This window comes from Scomber scombrus, chromosome 8, assembly GCF_963691925.1.
Source record: "Scomber scombrus chromosome 8, fScoSco1.1, whole genome shotgun sequence".
NCBI classification, from domain to species: domain Eukaryota; kingdom Metazoa; phylum Chordata; class Actinopteri; order Scombriformes; family Scombridae; genus Scomber; species Scomber scombrus.
In genome coordinates this window covers 10,904,459-10,925,384 of record NC_084977.1, presented here as the reverse complement: position 1 = coordinate 10,925,384, position 20,926 = coordinate 10,904,459, and the positions used below count along the sequence as shown (strand labels likewise).

Sequence of the window (20,926 nt, the reverse complement as noted above, 5' to 3'; positions counted from 1 at the left end):
TCCTCATGAAATGATTGTGACAATGTGATTTATTCTTGATAGATAAAGTGTAAATATTCTCCAAATTGCATTGATCAATCTCATTGCACCTGGTCAAAGGTGATTACTGATGTGTATAAATAGAAAATACAAAGAGGAATATGTCTGAAAACTAAATTATTCCAACTTTATAGGTGACCGTGTATATGCTCTCATGCTTACACTGAAGGCAATTTAGTTGTAATTTAAAGTGAATAGGGTTAAATATTGAATGATATTTGCACAGTACAGAAATTATGGGTATATTGAGGATCCTCTGGTTTTAGTAGCCCTTTTAAGACAACCCATCCTGAAGAGTTTCAATACATTCATATGAGATGATTCTGCTTCACACAATTTATATGCAAGCCAGTGATCGGTGCTAATGAATTAGATTAGGAGGCCTGTAATATTGATGTTTTTGTCTGGTAGTTAAATGAATAGTTTAGTATCAAAATTTAGACAAAAAGGGACTGGACTATAATAACAGTACAAAAGCAGTCAGATTTTTAAAGGTAGGATTTCATGACAGACAAGACCTAGAGTCATTTCAGGTGACTGCATTTTTTTTGAATGAAGATAAAAACCCTATTTACACCTGGTATTAACATGCAATCTGTATTTAGATCGCACCGCTCGTTCATGAAAGGTGTAAATGCACTCAATGCACTTGGGATCAGAATGCAATCAGATCAGCCAGGCCACATTTGGACACAGTCTGGTTCGCATCGTGATCAGATCTCAGGCCAAGTGTAAATGTAGTCTCTACAGCGTGACCACATTCATGAGAAAAAAAATCCACACAGTAAGTTGAACGGTCACCTTGCACTCTTCTTTTGAGCCCTCTAATATCTTCAAATAGTATTGGTGCCTAAAAGTTTTCCCTTACAAAAAATAAATGACATCCATCCACAGCATCGCTTCCCATGTTTGTTGACAAGTCTGCCAGATTCACCTGATCACAGTGCGGGCCCAACTTAGAAAACGAGACAGCACTTTAATACCAGGTGTAAATGCAAAGACCAATTGATCACATGTTATTATCCAGATACAGATCTCATGATAACTGTTGGTGTAAATGCGGCCATAAAGAACAATCTTACCATATTTACCTCTGCCCTTTTTATGTTGCACTTGCTTAAAATCCATTAACGTTTCTGCTGATCCTGCAGGTTTTTAGTATCACAGGTGTCAAGTCATTTTTCCCTCATCATGTCATTGCGTCTTGGCTCCATTCTTACACTTCATTTGGGCAAATATATATGTCACTCTAAGCTTATCTCTACACTCTTTTTAAGCTACACTGAGCACTTTGGCTGAACTTGTTCACAAGTTACAGTTTGATGCTATAGTCAGTAGTTTTTTCTTTTCTTTTCATTGTGCTTGGTTTGGGTGCTTTTGTGACTGAGCATCGTTTTTCAGAGATGACAGAAAGGCTGAGGAGGATGCCGAGTTCGCCAACTTTACTGTTTTCAACAGGGCATACCGAGGGACACAACAATGCTTCTCCACTCTGTCCCTGGCCGTGCTGTTGCTGTAGCGACTCAGCAGAAAGCTTGACTCAAAATTAATTTCTGTGCGTTCCTCCGGGTCTTTAGAGGCAATTAATGCTAATGAAGATTCATGTGTTCTAATAACATGTCGAGAGGGGCACATTGCAAAACTTGGAAGAGAGCTTCTTGGTTTACCTCACCCGCAGCGCTCTCCTGAACACACATTGGCAGAAACGCAGGTGAACAAACACATTCATTGTACTGTAAAACAGGAGGCATTACTGCACATACACAAATACACTCACAGGCAGGTACGTATATAAAATGTCCCTGAAGTTTTACCTAAGCATGGCAGAGGCTATTCAAATGGAATAACAGCAAGGCATCTCTCTCCCTGTGTATGCTGTTGTGTTCAACAATTGCCAATTCTCTCTCCAAACAGGAAAGCTGGAGAGATGAGGGGGTAATTTATTCTCATTCAAGGTGCTTAATTAGAGAGTGTTCCTGAAGCAACTGTCATTCTCTTCCACTGACTGTAAGGAAGTTCAGGCAGAAAAGAAAGAAACAATGAAGAAAGGAGAATAAAAGAGAAAAGAGGCATCAGAGCAGGTGTTATAATAGATGAAAAGAGGAAAAGAGATGGAGGGAGAGAGAAGAGTCTATATTCCTCTGCTCTGCATTAATGAACATTTCTGACAGAGAGGTGTAAAACAGCACATTGAGGTTTCCTCTGTACTTCCTCTTTCTGTTTTACTTTCATTTCATTTTTGTGATGGTTCATTTCTAGTGCAGGAACTTTTCCAGCAATCTTTTCAGGAACTGAGGAATGTGGATTTCTATCAGAAACCTTGTTCCAGTTTCTACCAAACTGATTTGAAAAGTTGTTTGAAAAGTTAAGTTGCAAATTAAATTCTGGTGGCGTCCTTATTCGACTATGAAATGGTATATTCTTCATCAAACATATCTTTCTATCTATCTGCTAACATATATGCCAATACATCCCTGTTGATTTATCACACAGATTGTAGAGGAATTTTTTCCCTGCAGATCCTCAGTTCCTGTGATTGTTCAGCCAAAAAAGGTCCATTGTTAACATATGATGTACTTGAAAATACAATCTGCCCACATGCGTGTATTGTTTTGGCTTTTTTACCCTTTTTATTATTAGTTACAAACTGTGAGCTGCTCCTTGCGAACATGATGATGGCACACCTGCAGTAGGTTATGTGAGTAACTTACCATTACCTGCCCACTCTTTCTAGAAATATATTGACATGGATGCAGGATGAATATGTGCGACTACTGTGTGCTAACTACACACTGTGCCCACTCGCAGCTGTATGTTTGCTGTGTGAATTTCTGTCTGCAGTATTTACTGTAAAGGCCTGCGCTGCCCTCACTCTCACCCCAGCCTCCTCCATCAGCATCAATCCTAAAAGATGTTATTATAGGCTAATTATGCAGCACAAGTGTTCACACTGGCATCAGTCATTCATGTTTTGCACTCTGTAGCTGTTTTACTGTATCATCCATTACATCTAATTGTGAGAATCACACTATTAGGATGTTCCATTAATCAACATTGCACTCGTAGTAGCTATTAATAATTCCACAGCCACGTTCTCACCTTTTGTCTCTGGCCATTAGCAGATTGTCCCTCATCTCCCTCTCTTTCTGTCTTTCCAAATGTCTCTCGCTCGCTCGTTCTCTCTCGCTTACTTCCTCTCACTCTGCAATGCTGTCATCTGGCCTCTCGCAAATGGCACACTGAGCTGTCAGCCTTCAAAGAGTCACACAGGGAGGAAGCAAAATGGCAGGACACACCCACACATGCACGCACTCGCACATGCAAACATACACGCAGCGTTTCATCATCCAGGGGATCTAAAAAAGCCGAGCGGCAGAAATATCACTCGGTGATGTGGATAAACGACCCAATCAGTCAGCTGGAAGTGTATGGCCTTTTCTTTCCTAACTGCCGTTCACTAAAGTCTGTGGGAATATTAATCGCTGCAACGTACCCCCTACCTCTCCAAGTCAGACGGCGGGAAAACGGGGGAAAAGAAGACGACTTGAATAATGTCTAAATATTTGAAGAGGTTGATGTGATGTCGAGCTTTGAGCCTCGCTGTCAGCGAGTGGGAGAATAAATCAGCTGAGACTAGGCTGAAGATCTGAGGGGGAGAAAACATGCCTGTTTATTTTTGATCTATCCTTTTCTTTCTTTCTCTCTTTCCGTCACTGTTTCTAACCCCCCCCCCCCCCTCCCCCTCTATCTATCTCTCTGTTTCTCTCACTCTTTCACTCTCTTGTTCTATCTTTCCCTCCTCTGTCCTCCCACTCTACATTATATCTCAATGCGCTTGATGCTCTTAGTTTTTCTGTCTGTAGGTTTTTGTCCTTTTTGGACAAAACATTTGGGTCATGTATGTACGCATTTCTCAAGTGGAAATCAAACCAAATCTAGGAATCTAGGAACTATAGGACTAGCCACATGCAAACAGTCTGGACTGACACTACGGCAGAGTGTATGTGATTCAGTGAACGTGTTCATGACTATTCATAGATGTGCGTATTTGTGTGTGTATGTGTGTATGTTTTTTTCCCCTCTCTCTCAGTGACACCTACCCTGATTCTCCTGTCCCTGTGTCTGTAGATAGCAACCCACTCGCACCTTCATGTGCCAAACTGGACCCTCTCCTAATGCTAATATGTACCAGCTGCTGTGTGGGCTTTGAGCAGGTGGCTTCCAGGTCTGATGATGGAGTGAAAGAGCAAGTCAGCAGCAGTCACTGCGTTTGGTCCCATAAGGCTAGAGATAATGGCTATAACATTAAGCTGGCTAATGCTAATCTACTGCTCTCATTTCAAATGTATGTTGTGCGTATGAATATGGTGCGTATGAATATGGCTGCAAAATGTCTTCTCTCCGCATTAGTGGGTTTTAGAAAATTACAAGGCATCCTTGCACTGTAGGTTTATGCATGTCTATTCTTGCTTAATTATTTTTTGATTCTATTTCAGCATTCATTCTTTCAAACACAGGGAAACAATTTGCACTGGTCAGTAGTTTATGTCTATTAGTGTGCAAACATTAATGGATTGAAAGGCTGGGCTGATTGAAATGGAAAAACAAATACTTGTTTGGGAATATTTTGTTTTGCAGACCACAGTGTTATAGTGTTTATGGTCTCATTAGGGTTGTAAGCTGCTAAATCCTTGTAGCACTTAATGCAAAATTAATTAGTTTGGAAAAAATATGTCCCTGTGGATGGACAAAGGTGAAGTAAAAAACAAGAGACAGTTTCAAGTTGTCCCCTGATAGTGACTAAAATGATCTTATAATATTGTTTTGCCATGTGATGACATTCACTGTGGATCGATGCTCCATTTTGTAATAATGCCTGTAGCACAAGGACAGATGTATCCCTTATCTCCCATATCCATGCTCATGTACTGTTTTACCATAAATACTAACCCTCAGAGAAGTCCCGAAGACACAGAAAGCCAAATATTTGTATCCATTATTTCTAGAAATGTTTATTTCAAAGTCACAAGAGCTTCCTGTAGTGTCTGATGAGCTCCTGTGTAAATGAGATTTCACTCATCTGTATGAACTACTAAAGAGTTTGCATTAAATAGAATAGGCCCAACCATAATAGACAGAGACAGCACTCACATCCAGAAGTATGAGTGGATAAGAGTCCCTGCTGTGCACTGTTCTACAATAAAGAGAGCACGATCGCTGAAGTCCGAATGGGAAATTAAACTCGAACTCATCTCAGTGTGAGGCAACAGGGCCAACCAGTGAGACACCGAGCTGTACAAAGGAGACTGAAAATGTTAAGATGGCTAATTGGATTTTATGTCATTGGTGGGTTTCGAGGTCATCTGATTAAAGCCCCAGACTACCTGGAAGTAATGAAATAATTCTCCACATTTACATTTACAATCATCCTCAAATAGTAGCACTCAGAGGGCATTTTTAGATCCAGTAAGGGACCTTTGTAAGAGGCAAATCAATCATCCCTCTGATTATCTGACCTGAAGTTCAAGAGGTACTCGGGCACTTAACTTGGAATAACAAACAAACCTTATATCTTATTCAACAGTGTTCGTAAACCTTTAGCAAAATGCTTGTTCCCCCCCAAACTGAGTGAGTGGAACAGATCTTAGCATGGTTGCACATACTTAGCAAGATGAATGACAGGAATGTATTTCAGTGTCAGATTTGTCATATTATTTATGTGTTTGACAAGGATTTTCTCAAAAGGTTTGTAGTGTGATAAGCCTCAGTTACATATCTGTAACTGTTGGTTGATGTATGTCTTGTGTATACATGAATCTCCTCAGTCACTCTTCCTTTAAATTGCTGGAGTTGTTGACCAGTTGCAGGTAGGAGTTAGTCATCGTGTTCTGTTAACAAGAGATAAAAGCCCTGTCTGCTGGCTGTCACTACTGTATAGAGCAGGGTATCATTTGAAAAAAAGGGTATTTGTGTTTTTCTTCACGTTTCTTCAGTTGGATGTTTGCGCTTTACTGTGCAGAATGATGTATATGCAGAGTTTGAAGCCTGTTTTCACATTTGTCTGCTGAAAGTGGAAAGTTTATCCGTGTGCATGTTTGTTGTCGACCCTTTACTCATGCACCCCTCAAACAATATCAGTCATAAACATTATTACTATCCTTCAATTCTTATTGTTCCTTTAGCCTACAGCACAGTTAACATGTGATATTAATACCGTAGAACGGCACAGACAGAAACAAGAAGGCATCAACTATTAACTTAAATCAGAAAAATAGAAAAAATAAAATACAAAAGTTTGTCTTGGATGGTGACATGGAGTATTTTTCCATTTGTGCCCATGTTTCAGTGTATTCTGTCTGATTATTTTTGCTGTTTCAAAGCTACAGTACCTTTTTCAACTGAATCATTTATTTTGCTTTAGTGATTCATTCCGTCTGATTTGGAGTTTTTAAAGCAATCCAGCTATTCATGATTATCTCCTTTGTGACTACACATAACGAGAGAAAGATCTTTTGTTCAATGAAGATATTCTGCTGATATTGTGTACGTCCCTTATGTAAGTATACATGATTGTGGTGTAAGTGGAATGGCTATAATAGTGTGGATCATTGCTTGCTTTGCTATCCCAAACCGAACAAATTCAGCTTAAACTGAAATTATAGGTGAGCACAGAGAAGCTTTCCACTTTCAGCAGATAAATGTGAAAATAGCCTTCTAGTGTTAAACTCTGCACAGACATCATTCTGCACAATGAAGCTCAAATATCCAATGAAGAAACAATGAGCAAAGCAAATTGTAGAATGGAAGCAGACTTTAAAAATACTCGTGGGAAAGTATCTTCAAGAAATATATAGATTTGTAAACTAATTTTCATCTGATGCCAATGTCACATGTTTCATAACACGAACAGCTGTACAAGACATTTGCCTTTACAGACTATGCCAAAACAAGATTATGTATCTGACCAGAGATTCCTTGCCAGTTTTCAGTGTTCATCAATGTTCGATACTTTCTAGCCCTAGCTGTCACTCACAGCAACAGGGGGAATAGGCTTCTTCTCTATGTAGCACTCCACTTCCGTCAGACCTATGAGACTGAATGAATGCATGTCAAACAGGCCAGTGGCTGAATGATGAATTTTAAACAGTGTCAAATTGCACCAGAGCATCAAAGAGTGATAAAACTGGACTGAGACTTGCCTCCATAAATTTCCCAGATATATGCAAACATTACTCTCTTCATTCTTCATCCCTCCCTCTCTCTGGTCCCTTGTGCACTCAACACGCGTGTGTGAATGTGTGAACAGTTACGCTTTCATTCATGTGTGTCTGACTTTTGACATGACAGAGCTGTATGTTTATAGGAGGAGACATGACAAAGAAATTACACTCTAAACACAAACAAATGTATTGTAACCACATGCTATTGTATGTTGGATACACTATATAGCAGTTTTCTTTCACATTGCTCACTGTCAGCAAGTGTTTCACATTCACTGGAGGCAGCCATTATTGTGTGCTGATTCTGATTATCTAATACATCACTATGCAATAAAGGAAAAACATTCCATATATATATCTGCAATAAAGGAACACAATTCCATATATATATATATATATATATATATATATATATATATATATATATATATATATATATATATATATATATTTGAAACTGATGAATGTATTTGTTTAAAGTTGTGACAGTATGCGGATTCGCCTTTTTGTAAGATCTCCCTTTACATAGCTTGAGAGTGACCTGCCTTCACCTGAAAAGGAGAGTCCTACTATGACCCAGTGCATTGAATTAGTTTAAATCTTATCACTGCAATTCATGCTGTTGCACCTCTGAAGGCCCTAAACAACATGAATAGATGAGATCACAAAGCTTAACAGAATGAAAAGCACTTGTCGCTCTCTCAATGCCAGATGAAGGTTTTCAACCCCTTACTTTATGTACACATAGTACATACACAGTATGAAAGGTTTTTCATAACGGACTCCTCTCCTATCCTTTTCCTTCCTCTCCCCTCTTCTCCTCTCTTCTCTTCTCCTTTTTTCTTTTCTATCCTCTCCTCTCCTTTCCACAGCCAAACTTCATCTCTCTGCATACTAAACAGGGCCCCATACGGCCCAATTTGCACTGCCCAATTTACTGGTGTCGCTTCAGATTTGTTGGAGGAAAAGCTGAGGCCTTCTCCCTGATCCCCACACTGTAGGGGAGGAGTGAGGGGGGGGGGGGGCACAGGGGGGCTAAGCATCATGGGGAAACTGGAGGTGGCTTGCCTGACAGATCCAGACTAAACCACATCAGCTATACATACATTTACACACATACAGATATGCACACATTTGCACACCCACATTCATCACACACAGACAATCCTGTGTGGAGCTGAGAGTCGTACACACACATGCGCGCGCACACACACACACACACACACAGACACACACATACATCACATCTGAGATGTAGAACGCACAGTCACACAGCTAACCCCCAGAGAGATGAGGGGAATAGATGAGAGAGAGGGAGGACAGGATGGAGGGTGAGTCAGTGTGCTGACAGGACTGTGACAGGGCTTAATTACCAAGCGAGCGCCGCGCACTGGAAGCGATTTCTAAGGATTGTTGTCATTTGAATAGATTAAAACGCCCTTTCACTGGACTAAGCTGTCTCACCGCAGGCTTGCCTCCGCTGTGGATTAAAAGTCCAAGTCAAATGAAAGGAAAAAGAAGGAGACAGAGATGGAAGGATGGAGACAGAGAGGAGTGTTAAAGAGAGCACTTAAAGCAAGATGGTGCTGAAAAAAATAAAGAAAAACAAGAGGAATTTGTGTTTGAATTTTTTTTTTTAATAAATAAATAATGGTTATATCCCTCTTCTTAGTGCTAAATCCTCCTACTCCTTTCCTGTGTAGCCCTATTATTCTTTTGAATCCGTCGGCTGTGGGTGTTTAACGATTAAAAAACCCCACATCCCTCTTCCCACATGGATTTTCCATTGACTGATCACTGTCTGTTTTAATTACCTCCCCCTTCTCTTTCCCAATCCCCCTTGTACACCCTCAGATACTGAGGGTTGCGAGCACACGTGGAGGAAGTTCCACGGCCACTGCTACAGGTACTTCAGCCGCAGACACACCTGGGAGGACGCCGAGAAGGAGTGCAGGGAGCACAGCGGCCACCTGGCTAGCATCCATAGCCTCGCCGAGCAGAACTTCATCAGAGGTGGGTAGAGGTGGAGGAGGAAGGTAGGAAGGGGGGGGGCGGACTTGGCACGGTCAGTATATGTAAATGTTTCTTAGTGTTTATTCTTATCTGATTACACAGCAGGAAATTTTGAATTAGGTAGATAAGTTGGAGCGAGGAAAAAGTCCCATTAGTTTTCTGCAGTGTTAGTTGGAACACTTCCAAGCAGCGTTGCCCCCTGAGCATCGATGATTCGAAGCATCAGTCGAACCACTGCGCTTTTCTTTTTTAGCTGCGTCACCGGCTCTCGCCATTTCACAACTCTATAACTTCAACCAATCAATTTAAATAATGACAATGATTTGGTCTTTAAAATCTGCTCGCACACCGCTGTCTGCCTTCACCTTCCTACACTCCACTTTTACTGGCTGTTGATTGATATCTGTTCTCCTGCTTTATTATTACCATACTTGGCATTGGCACCTCTCGCCTTATGTGTATTCCATAATTCAGTGATAAATGTCTGAGCGGCCCTTGAAGCGGTTTATTGCGCTCCCTGCTGAAAAACACCCTCAGGAGTGGTGCCTGTTGAGCCAAATAAATGTGCATCACCATTCGTTGCAGTAAATGGTGCTATAGGCTCTGATGTGGGTGTCTGTGACAGAACATTTAATAAACGATCATATTCTCCCTTCGAATGTGATTTGCCTTGAAGGTGAAGAATCTCTACAGCAGGTGAGGTAATTCATTTTGTGGCCAGTGAAACAAATGCAAGTGTCAACTATGAATGTTGAAAATAAAACCAGCATCAAGACGGAAATTGCGCTTGATTTAAATGCAATCTTTGCTGATTTGTGTGAGAAAGATGCAAAATTAGCTTATGGCGTGAACAGATTTTGCCACCCCTTGCATTTAGTAAAATGGAATTTGAAGATCCATCGGGGGATAATTACTGAGGATTTGTGGCCCCCATTTAAGAGCTAAACAGCAGAATAGTGTTTCTCTTTTGTTTACCAAAGGGCTGCGCTGAGGTCTTGTGTGTTTGGGCTCATGTAATATGTATTTTAAAGCATTCCTGTTTAATAGCACAAAATATGGGAGAAATTCATACAAAATAGTCTCTGCACTTGATTTATCACAGCAGATTGACCACTGCAGCAGAGGAAACTGCACCTGGGAAAAGTTGGAGCAATCTACAGCGCTGTTTATCTGATTTTTTATAATGCATTCAATCATTGACCTTTTTGTCATGGTCCTTTCACAACATCTTTAACTGATATTAACACAATAAAGACTAATATTTCCTTACTTATAGTGTTGCTCTTGTGGGATGACTATGCATTGCATTTTCAACTATGTCCTCTCTTCAGTCATGCTTATCTTTTAAGAATGTTGTCCTGAAGTATTTGCAAAAGCTAGTTGAATTTTTGGCATAAGAGATAGATACAGTATGAAACACTGCTGCACTTTGGTTTTACTGCAGGCTTTTTGCATTCAGCTGGTGCTCATGAGGGACTTAAATATTTCAACTGTTCAACTGTGCCAGGTGGTATTACCATGTTAATATCCATACAGTCTTCCTTTGGCGTCTCATGAACCTTCATTTACTCATTCTTAGCTTTCCACCCTCTGGCAAGGCTCCACAGCCACTTCTGTTGTAAAAAGGCCAGATCACCATCAGCAAGATTCTGTAATATTTGATCCACCTTCTGTCTCGGACAGATGCCAGGACAGTCCAATCCATCTAGCACCCATCTTTCTTCTACATGCACACAGTTACCAAAAAGTGTGTTTAATTGCCTCGAAAATGGACGTCTCCACCCCTGCAATATGGGGATCAGAGTCATTAGGAAGATTAATGGGCCTGGTAATGATGTTAATCAGACATACCATGATTGAAATTCCATTAGATATGTGCACGGGCATGTCCCTGCGCCCGTACAATCACGCACTCTGAAACCCCCACATACACAAAAGAGATTAACCCAAAACACCATTAGTGAAATTTCCTTTCAGACACAAACAAAAATCTCATCACCAGGGCATCAGAAACTGTATATCTCCATTATTTCTCATCTCTACGCTGAGCCCAGAGAGGGATGAAGTCAGAGCTGTGCCTGCTGCCTCTCAGCTCCAGGACTGAGTAGGGTCTCATGTGGTATCCATCACACAAAAAAGAATTACCTTCAGCCTAACATGTAACATTAAATAGGTTTTACACACAAAGTTGTGTTACCAGGTTACCTGTATTTGAGAGTGCTGCTCAGCCTGTCAAAACAGTTAGTGTTCAAGGCCTTTAAGATGAAAGGCAAAACATCTTCAAGTATTTTTAGATGCCCTTTACTCAACCCTCCTTGGAAAACCACGACCTGCATGACTCAGAATCTTCATAGACATTCTTATAATCTGAGAAAATCACCCTAATGATGTGATGAGGGGTTATTTTCTCAACTTGGCTCTTGGAGATAAATTTGAAACAGAAGGGCAGCATTACACCCAGTGGATGTGGGCATTTATAGGGCACTTTTCAAAGTACTCAAAAAAGCTTTGCATAAGTTAAAAGGATCCTGAAAAGCGAGGGTCTAATGAAAATATTCAGTTGGTTGCATTATGGGAATTGTAGGGTCCAGTTTTCATAGCCCAGCTCATACTAGGCACTAAGAGTCAGGATATTGCAGTCTGTTCTTCATTTTTTTTCTTTTTGTCATTTCAGTTGATGAAAGTGTAATACTGCATTACTGGACTTTGACACAACCTTGGTGGATGTGTATTTACACCAGGAGTGCACATATTTTTTAATGCAGATAGCCTTTTATGGAATTAAACACCTGTTTTCCTAATATGTTCGTCTCAGTGTTCTACCCATAAAAAAACATGATGTCCAGTCATTCAATCAATATCATGACCATATCATGATTTTTTTGTGACAGTAAAGTATTGATTCACATTGTATTTTCTTATGCCCATGATTTTTGGGGGGGGGTTGTATTAGATTTAGTATTAAACTGTTAATATGACTGCCATATGACTGTATTTTGTGTATGTCTGTGCCCATATTCTGTCTGTGTATTCATGTCTCCCTGTACGTTCCCTCCTTCTCAGGTCTAAGCCACGACAACACCTGGATCGGGTTAAATGATCGTACAGTGGAGGACGACTTTCAGTGGACCGACAAGATGGACCTGGTGAGGGAGCAGCTGTGTCTGTTTCTTTTCTCATTCAGCTGTTTTCAGTCAAATTTAAGGCTCTCTACAAACATAATACATTTATGAGGATTAACCAAAATTTGGAGACGCTCATTATCGCTGCTGGAAGCAAACTGACTCACAGTTTGTTGGTAAACCATTTTCATGGCTTGGTTGTTATACAGTACCGCTGTCTCTAGTGATAATGACGGAATCTCTCCAGCATGTACTCAGGTTGAACTTTTGTTCCTTATTGTTCTGCACAGAATGTTTTATCCCATAATTATAGTGCAACACAAAAAGATCTCAAAGTCAAAGGAAGAAAATGAAACAGAAAACTAGGCAAGAAAATGAAATAATGTTCCACCCTGATGTAGACCAATCATGTCTGATGTGAAGCGTAATGGGCACAAAATAACTTGAAAACAGAATCAGTACTGATGTCGTAGATTTGTTTAGCTTAATTCTTGTTTTTTTTGTTTGCAGCAATATGAGAACTGGCGCGAAAACCAGCCAGACAACTTCTTCGCTGGAGGAGAAGACTGCGTGGTTATGATCGCTCATGAGAACGGCAAATGGAATGACGTGCCCTGCAACTACAATCTGCCCTACGTCTGCAAGAAAGGAACAGGTGAGGACAGCGAGGAGGGGGGTAGAAAGTAGAGAGTGACATTGAGTATGTTGCCGCTTCAACAGGTGATTAAGATGACTGACAGAGAGATAAGGCGGAAGAGATACTAGCAGGATGTAAAAGAGGAGTGCTGAAAATAAGAGAAACCAACTGCGAGGAGTGAGAGACACTGGATTTAAAGAATAAGGCAGTGAAGAGTTGGACGGAAGGAGTCAGAGTGAGAACGATAAAAGGGGCAAAGGAGAAACAACTTTGCTCTCCTGTCAGTTCTTTAGTCTGAAATCCTGTAAGGTCTTTAAAGGAGGCTCATGAGATAGAAAGTGAGAGAAGATGGTGAAATGTTCTCGATGCTTTGTTTTTATGCAAAGCGGCTGACAAGAAACTGACAGCATATGTGGCTTTAGGTGATTCTGAACATCCCTGTCACAGCTTCATTTCCTATTCCAAATGTTCTGTTTTAGTAAGGTGAAGCACGTCTTGAGGCAGAAAAACACTTCATGTGCGTGAAACTTTTAACTCAGAAAAATTAGGTGATCAAACGTATTAGTTGGTTAAGTTTCTTTATAAGCTTTATGTCCCCCAGCAAGGTGTTGAAGTTAGGCCGCTGCATACTCCTCTGAGAGGCTGTTAGAGCTTATTTTTACTGCATATTTTCAAACTGGTCAAACTTATGACCAATGGCAAGAAGACAGATGTATTAATATCCAGGTAGAGATTAGCAGGATGATGTCTGAGACTGGTTAAGTGAAATACTGGGACATAAGATGGTGGCTGGAGCCTCAAAACTTAACCTGAATGTTAATAAACCAGGACTATCTAAATAATGCCATCTTGATCTGGACATAGATTTTGATGATAAGAAATACATTAGTCAGCAAATACTTAAGAATATAATCATATCTTTACTGAGTGCATTACACCTATACTGTCTTTTAGAGCTAAATAGAACAGCTTCCTTTATCATCCCTCTCCATCATTCAGTATCAGAGAAGCTTGAATACAAACACCTCAAAGACCTTATTAATGGTCTGTATGTTGATTTAAGCAAATTGTTTTGCTATAACAGATGTTTTTTCATCAGAGGCCATGAGCCTAGAGAGCATACTTCTGAAGCTGTAGCCACCAAGTACATACTCTGACACATCCACTGTATTCTTGTATGAAAGGAAAGGTATTTCCCTTGCAAGCATGCAAGAGGTGTTGCACCACCTCTGATGCACACTGTCACAAGTCCCCAGCATCCAGCCCACCTCTGACCTTAATCAGTCACTTACAATCACCAGCATCTTTTCATCTTCCCCCACTTCCCCTGTAGCCTCTTTTTCACTCTACAGTAACAAACCCCATGTAATGTCTTGTTTTATCAGTGGAGTTTGTCAGCTCCTCACTACGCATTCTCTGCCTGTTTTCGAATGCTCCGAGCCCGTCTTCTCTGTTTTTCCGCTCATCAGCAGCCCCCAGGGCTTGATTAGGCGATAACAACATAGCACGTGAGCCAATCAGACGCCTTAATCAGTCAGTCAGGATAGTGTGTCATGCAGATAGCGATGACATCTTTTTCATACAGCTGAAAAGAGGTGACACTGAAGGTGGGATGTGATGGTGAGATCTTCAGGAAAAAGAGGCAGACTCATGGCACATTTTATTTGTATAAACCCACTCACACAAGCCTCCAATCGTCAATCACACACATGCATTCAACCCCGGTAAACCTGCTGGTTTGGCTTCACCCCAGATTTCATACATATTTTTTGGAAATTGCCAAAAATCTTTAACTCACCCTATCAAGAACGTTTTTCAGAATTGCAAAACATCACATGAGGTCTGTAGGCCAATCAGAATACAGAATTTTTCCCAAATAAAATAGAGTGAGCTTTGTGATCTGGAGTGACTTGTTCTGGATTTTTTTCAGGCATTTAACATTCAGAAGCATAAAGTGATTGCTGGAACAATGTTGTATAAGAAAGGATTTTCTTTTTTAATTCATGAAAAGTTGACCACAGATTTGGAGCGATGTTTGGATTATATTGACAAGACAGTCACATAGTCTCCTGCCTGTAAGCTCTTCTAGCGAGGATGACAGGGAATTCACCCTCAGCAGGACATTTAAGTAAATATTATAATATTATTGAACAATTTTGATGGGTTATTATTTGCAAAGGGAGGAAATTTAATTTTGCATGACATACCCAGTGAGCAGAGTGAGCGCTGTGGGAAATGATAGGCTGTTGTCAGTGTTTTCAGCAGCTGATGTGTCCATTGGTGTGTGATGTAATCATTGTGGGATACACATCACGTAGAATAAACCTGTCACTCCTGAAATGTATTCAGAAGTAAAGGGGGGAAACAGTGTTGTGTTCAGAGGGGGAAGGAGGGTGTGCTTGTGCAGACAAAGCACATACACTCTCTCTGTGCTTAACCAAGACTCAACTTGTGTGTATAATTACATTTTCAATATATTATTAATGCTCATTTGGATTTGACTTTTAGCGTTGATGATGAGTCTAGCTTTTCACAGAGAGTAGGGAGAAGTAGTTGAAGATGAGGGTCCTCTTCACTTATACCAACTGAGCAGCCACAGACCTCCCCACAGGATCCTGTCTTATCAAAGAGATAAGATGGGATGCTACAGATAATGCCATGAGGAGGTGTGCGCAGTGTCACAGCAGAAGTCCATCACCCACCAGGCCTCCAAGGACAGGCTCTCTCACTATACTTCACTGCTTACTAGCTCAGCAGACATAAATCTTGGACCAAAGATTTATGATAAAGGAAATGTTAAGTTGTCAAAAACAGATGCAATTAAGTTTGAAGAAATCATATGTCTCACATTTCTCTTTAATTATTACCTCCACTAATGGTGGTAATGGTTTGGGATGTGCAGTATGTGATGTTACTGTGAAGAAATTACCAGTAGATTTTTTTTTTTTTTTTTTTAAAAGGCTACATGTATTTTCTTGCAGTAATTTAAAACATGAACATTGTGTTTCTATCTATCTGTGCAGTGGTCTGAGCAGCTTCCACAAACAAGGCTGCACTTTGTTGTTTAGTAAACAAGACAGCATTTGTCCACATCTACTGTTGCCATGTGAGACTCACTCCCAGTAGTGTATTATTGAGGATGCATGCACTTTGATGTCTCTCTGATTCATTCTTAACATGATACCAGTAGGTGTGCGGATGCTTTGAGGCCACATAGAAGTGCTGAAAGGAGCCAGCATCTAACTGTCTGCAGCCCTGCCCCATGCTGCTAACTCACACTGACTACCCCCTGCTACACAAAGACAGGCACCGAGTGACAGAAAAGACTTCTAGAAATTAGCTTTTTTCAAATATATACCTCAATACCTGTATACAGCTTGTGTCTCCTAATTAATGCAAAACTCAAATACTCTGAATAAACCCATATGGAATTACTCAAATTTACATTATTTAGTCTCTCATCTCACATCTCTCCTTCTCAGCTTTTGCTCTTCTTTTCTCGTCATTGGGACTCCATCCCTTCCCTTGCACTTCTGTATTTCTTTCTTTTTTTACACGTCAGATGAGTGTAATTTTCTGCTCCTTACTTGTGCTGCAATTGTAAATGAGGGTGATCAGTGCTGCATGAGTGAACCATAGTATTTAAGTTACCAAAACAATGAGCCATTATTTATACAAACATATTGAATATTTAATCATTAACTATAACTACCATCCTGAGAATAATGGGAACATGCTATGAATTTCCAAAATCTGCCTTTGCAAGAAGATAAATCCACATTTATACACATAGTTTCTATAAGCCAGTCTCATTGTGTAGGCAAAATTATTGTCTACCAATGTGTACAACTCATCAGCTATCAGACACATGTCGAGACATGCTAGTAGTTTGTTAGAATCAAGCATTAAATGAGTGTTTTGTCAATAGTTCAAACTTTTATTTTAATAATTTAAGTAACAGCTTAAAAGATTGAGCAAATAGTTTGGAGTTTTTTGGAAAGTAGATTTTATTTAATTTCCTTTTCTGACTTAAAGGACCAGTATGTTAAAATTAGTGGCCTCTAGTGGTGATTTTGCAGATTGCAACCAACTGGATAAAAAACTGTGTTTGGTTTGTCCGTTCTGGGTTACTGTAGAAACATGGCAGTGAAACATGACTTTGTGGAAGAGGATCCACTCCTTATGTAGAAATAAAGGGCTCAATTAATGTAAAGCACAACAGATCTTATTTTCAGGGGATGTTACACACTGTCAAGTCCATTCTGCTAGATGACACCAAATTCTGCACGCTGCACCTCTAAAGCGTCAATGATAAAATCTTGATTCCATTTACTTTTTCCAAGTTTAGTGACATTTTCTTTTATCCCTCCTTTAATACATTACTTGCCCCCGCTGTGAGAAATCATTCAACAGTGTACATAGGTGAGGACTAATGGAAAACTACCTTTTAGTCTTCCATTTGTGTCGAGTCAGTGATCGTCTCAAGTGAGGAGGGAAGTGCCTGTTATTCCTTCCACAACACATTAAACTGTAAATGTGGCATGAAACCTTTCATCAGACTTAATGACATTGCTTTCCCTTATTAAGAATTTAAGAGGTATTAGGATAAGGACAAGGGAATTAAACAAATTCTGATTTCTGATTAAGCCCTCTCATGACCGCTTTGACCACTTAAGTGTTTAAATCAGGTTTAAGGATGGGATGAGTGGTAATTTTTGGTGCTGGAAAATATTACCTTTTATAAGGGCAGAATGTAAGTTTTTTCTTATTCAAGCACATTTCTACAACCCCTTACTCTACAATCTATTAGCTGTCTCTTCATTTCCTGCCTGAAAGGAGCTCAAGTTGGGACTTAGATGAGGACTGATAGGTCCAGACCACATTGGCATTAGTTGGGTAATAGTGATCAGAGCCTACACGTATGTTTACTGTTTTTTAATCATCAATTAGGCAAAAACTGAAGCAATGTGATTACTTGTTGGGAGAGTTCAAAGATTCATTCATCACATTCACATAATTGTATACAGTAGTAGAGTGTGTAGTAACAAGCTTACTTACCATCTCCACAGGCTGTGCATGGTGCAAAATAACAACATTTTAAAGAACAAATGTGTGCAAAGTTATCAGGACAAACTTAGAGCAAAAGTATGTGCAGAGCAGTATGTAAGTGGAGCCGAGTAAGAACGTTCATTAAAAAAAAAGATGCGTATGTAAGACACAATGTGAAAATTTGAATATGGATATTGTGAAGAAGTTAAAAGTGAATATCTGTAATAAGTTTTTGACCTACAGTATGTTGGCCTTGTTTTGTTCTTTTTCCCCAAACCTTTGACCGAGAAGGACTTTTGCTTTCTGCTGACCACTGATTATAAAATAATACATTTGTGGTACTGCAGCAAATCCAAGGAGGTGACAAAAAACTAAAAAGCTTTTCCATGATTTTGTTACACATTACTGCATGTTAAAGGGCAGGAAAAGCTAGGGCTTCAGCTGCAGGACTGCCATCTAGGGCTTCCCAGAGTTATTACAGTACACCCCCACTTGCCACCTCTACAAGGGAGACTGCCCCCCACTACCACCCCACCACCCCGGTGAAGTTGAATGTTTGACCATTCTGTCAGTCTTCTTTCTGTCTCAGCTTGTGTAACTATCTTTCTGATTCTACCTTGACTCTTTCAGTGTCTAAAACCGTGTTACTCACCCACTCACAGACTTAAACCGACACACTGTCCTGCAGACCACATTTTGATGACTGTGCTGTGAGTGGTTCTCAAAGGGATGTTTTAGCCAAGTATTTATCCTACAGTGAATGTGTCACTTGGGATATTTCATTTGTTGAATATATAATAATCTCACAGGAGGAAAGCAGAAGCAGACTTATTAATATTATGTCTTGTGCTATGTCTTTCTTTACCCCTACAGTGCTTTGCGGAACCCCTCCCACTGTGGATAATGCCTTCTTGATTGGACGGAAGCGCTCCCACTATGACATCCACTCTGTAGTGCGCTACCAGTGTGCCGACGGCTTCCTGCAGCGCCATGTGCCCACTGCTAAGTGTCGTGCCAATGGCAAGTGGGACCGGCCTAAAATCATCTGCATAAAATGTGAGTTTTACACTGCAGGATTTTTAACAGAGCAGGACGGCAGACAACAAGACTCAAAGCAGTATTTCTCTTTATTAGGTCATTTTTCACATTTACATTTTTTTATTTTTAGCACGCCACCACAGGTCCTCAAGACCGAACCTCCTACGTAAACTGCCCTCAGGAACTTCTGTCACCATGTGCATTCAAGCTTGCTCTCATTATTAATAATTGCAAGCAAAAAGATTACTGAGGTTGCAGACTGAATTAAATCCTCCGGGCTTACTTAGAAGTGGTAGGGTCTTCTTTGAAGTGCTTCATGCTTGAGGTGGGATTTTTTATTTTTATTTTTTGTATTATTATTCTTTAGACTTTTCAAAACAATTTTTTGCAACTGGTTGACCGTTACAAAAAGATGTGCGCTAGAAAATAAAACCGTTTAAGCAAAGTGAAACACAACTGTAACATGCCATATCGTACTGCAGCTTTTGTGCACAAGGAATAAACACTGTCAGTGCAACGCATATTCTCATATCTGCTCAGACTGTTGTGTAGATGGAGTGAAATGATGACATTGCAGTGTCACCGCAGTTTCTTCATTCATGGTTGAAGCCACCTGTTATTCTAGTGCGATAACATTTTTGTACCATGCAACTTTCTTACACTTATACTACTATCTCCTTGCAGCCTTAAAAATAATCTTTTACTCAAATGATTTTAAAGGACTCACTCATACTAGGATAGAGTGATGGCATAACTAATTTTTGCACTTGCTTTTTCCAAGGAGATAGAAAGGGTCGATCTGTATAAATATTCAACAAACTGCCATGTCATTTCACTCCGCTCACAATATGACAGTAATGATGAAATACTGGAATAATGTAGCTTCTGTTGGACCTGATAAAGATTCCTTTTCTTATGACTCTTTATCTTTGGACGGAGTTGTTTTTATGGCCCGGAGTTATAGTGCCGTTATCATTCATTGCAGGCAACCCTTCTTTGTTGGCAAAATCCAGAATGGGACAGAGCAACCTAATTTGGCAGCACACCCCACAAGCTTATAGTGAGGCTATGAGTGGGTGGCTAGCTCTGTGTGCTCTCACTAAAGGCACCCAGTCAACTGAATGTGAGATTAAACAGATTCCCTCAGTGTGGTAAATCTTCTACAGAGAACACGTATTTTGACCTTCCTGCTTTTTGATGCTGCTTCCCTTGCCTCTTACCTGGTTTCACCTCCCTCTGACTGTCTGAATGCTTCTGTTGCTTTTCAGGGATTCATCTCCCTCTTACATCTTTTTTTTTCACACCTGCCTTTCATGTTTCATCTGACTTATGTTTACCCCCCTTAACAAATTGTCTGCCCTTTCTTGTATTTCACTGTCTCTTCCTTCTTACACTCTGTTTTTCTCCACCAGCCCGACGAGCCCACCGTTACCGGCGTCACCACCACAAGGGCAGGAGGGAGCGCAGGAAGCACAAGAGGCACGGCCACAGAGAGGGAGGGCACCACGGAGGAGAGCCGGGTCAGGGTCACAACCACGCCCACTTCTGAACCAAAAAACAACCCATCCTGTTACCTTTCCTCTCCTTCTGCCAACTGCAGTTTGCCTGTTTCCCTTTCGTCCCTTCTTCTCGCCCCAATTCGCCCAAACACCACTTCACAACCTTAAACTCTCAGCCCAAGCCCCCCCTTCCCTCCCTCCCTCCCTCCCTGCACTGCCCTGCCCTTAGCTCCACCCCTGGCTCTCTTGAGTCAGCCTGTATCATAGTCAACTGTGACGCCTGCCAAATTGCTGCCAGGCGTCACCAGG

General features: G+C 40.5%; 2 protein-coding genes across 2 annotated transcripts in view; one reads left to right on the top strand and one right to left on the bottom strand.

The window, feature by feature from the left end:
* ncanb (neurocan b) overlaps positions 1 to 20,667 on the top strand; it is a 97,760-nt gene extending 77,093 nt beyond the window's left edge. Inside the window, exons 11-15 of the mRNA XM_062424244.1 lie at positions 9,114 to 9,272; positions 12,336 to 12,418; positions 12,905 to 13,049; positions 18,954 to 19,136; positions 20,531 to 20,667. Coding sequence (XP_062280228.1) covers positions 9,114 to 9,272; positions 12,336 to 12,418; positions 12,905 to 13,049; positions 18,954 to 19,136; positions 20,531 to 20,667 — 707 coding nt within the window. The remainder of the gene's footprint in view (positions 1 to 9,113; positions 9,273 to 12,335; positions 12,419 to 12,904; positions 13,050 to 18,953; positions 19,137 to 20,530) is intronic.
* The window catches only part of ubxn6 (UBX domain protein 6), a 409,082-nt gene that overhangs the window by 68,576 nt on the left and 319,580 nt on the right, over positions 1 to 20,926 (bottom strand). The window lies entirely within an intron of this gene.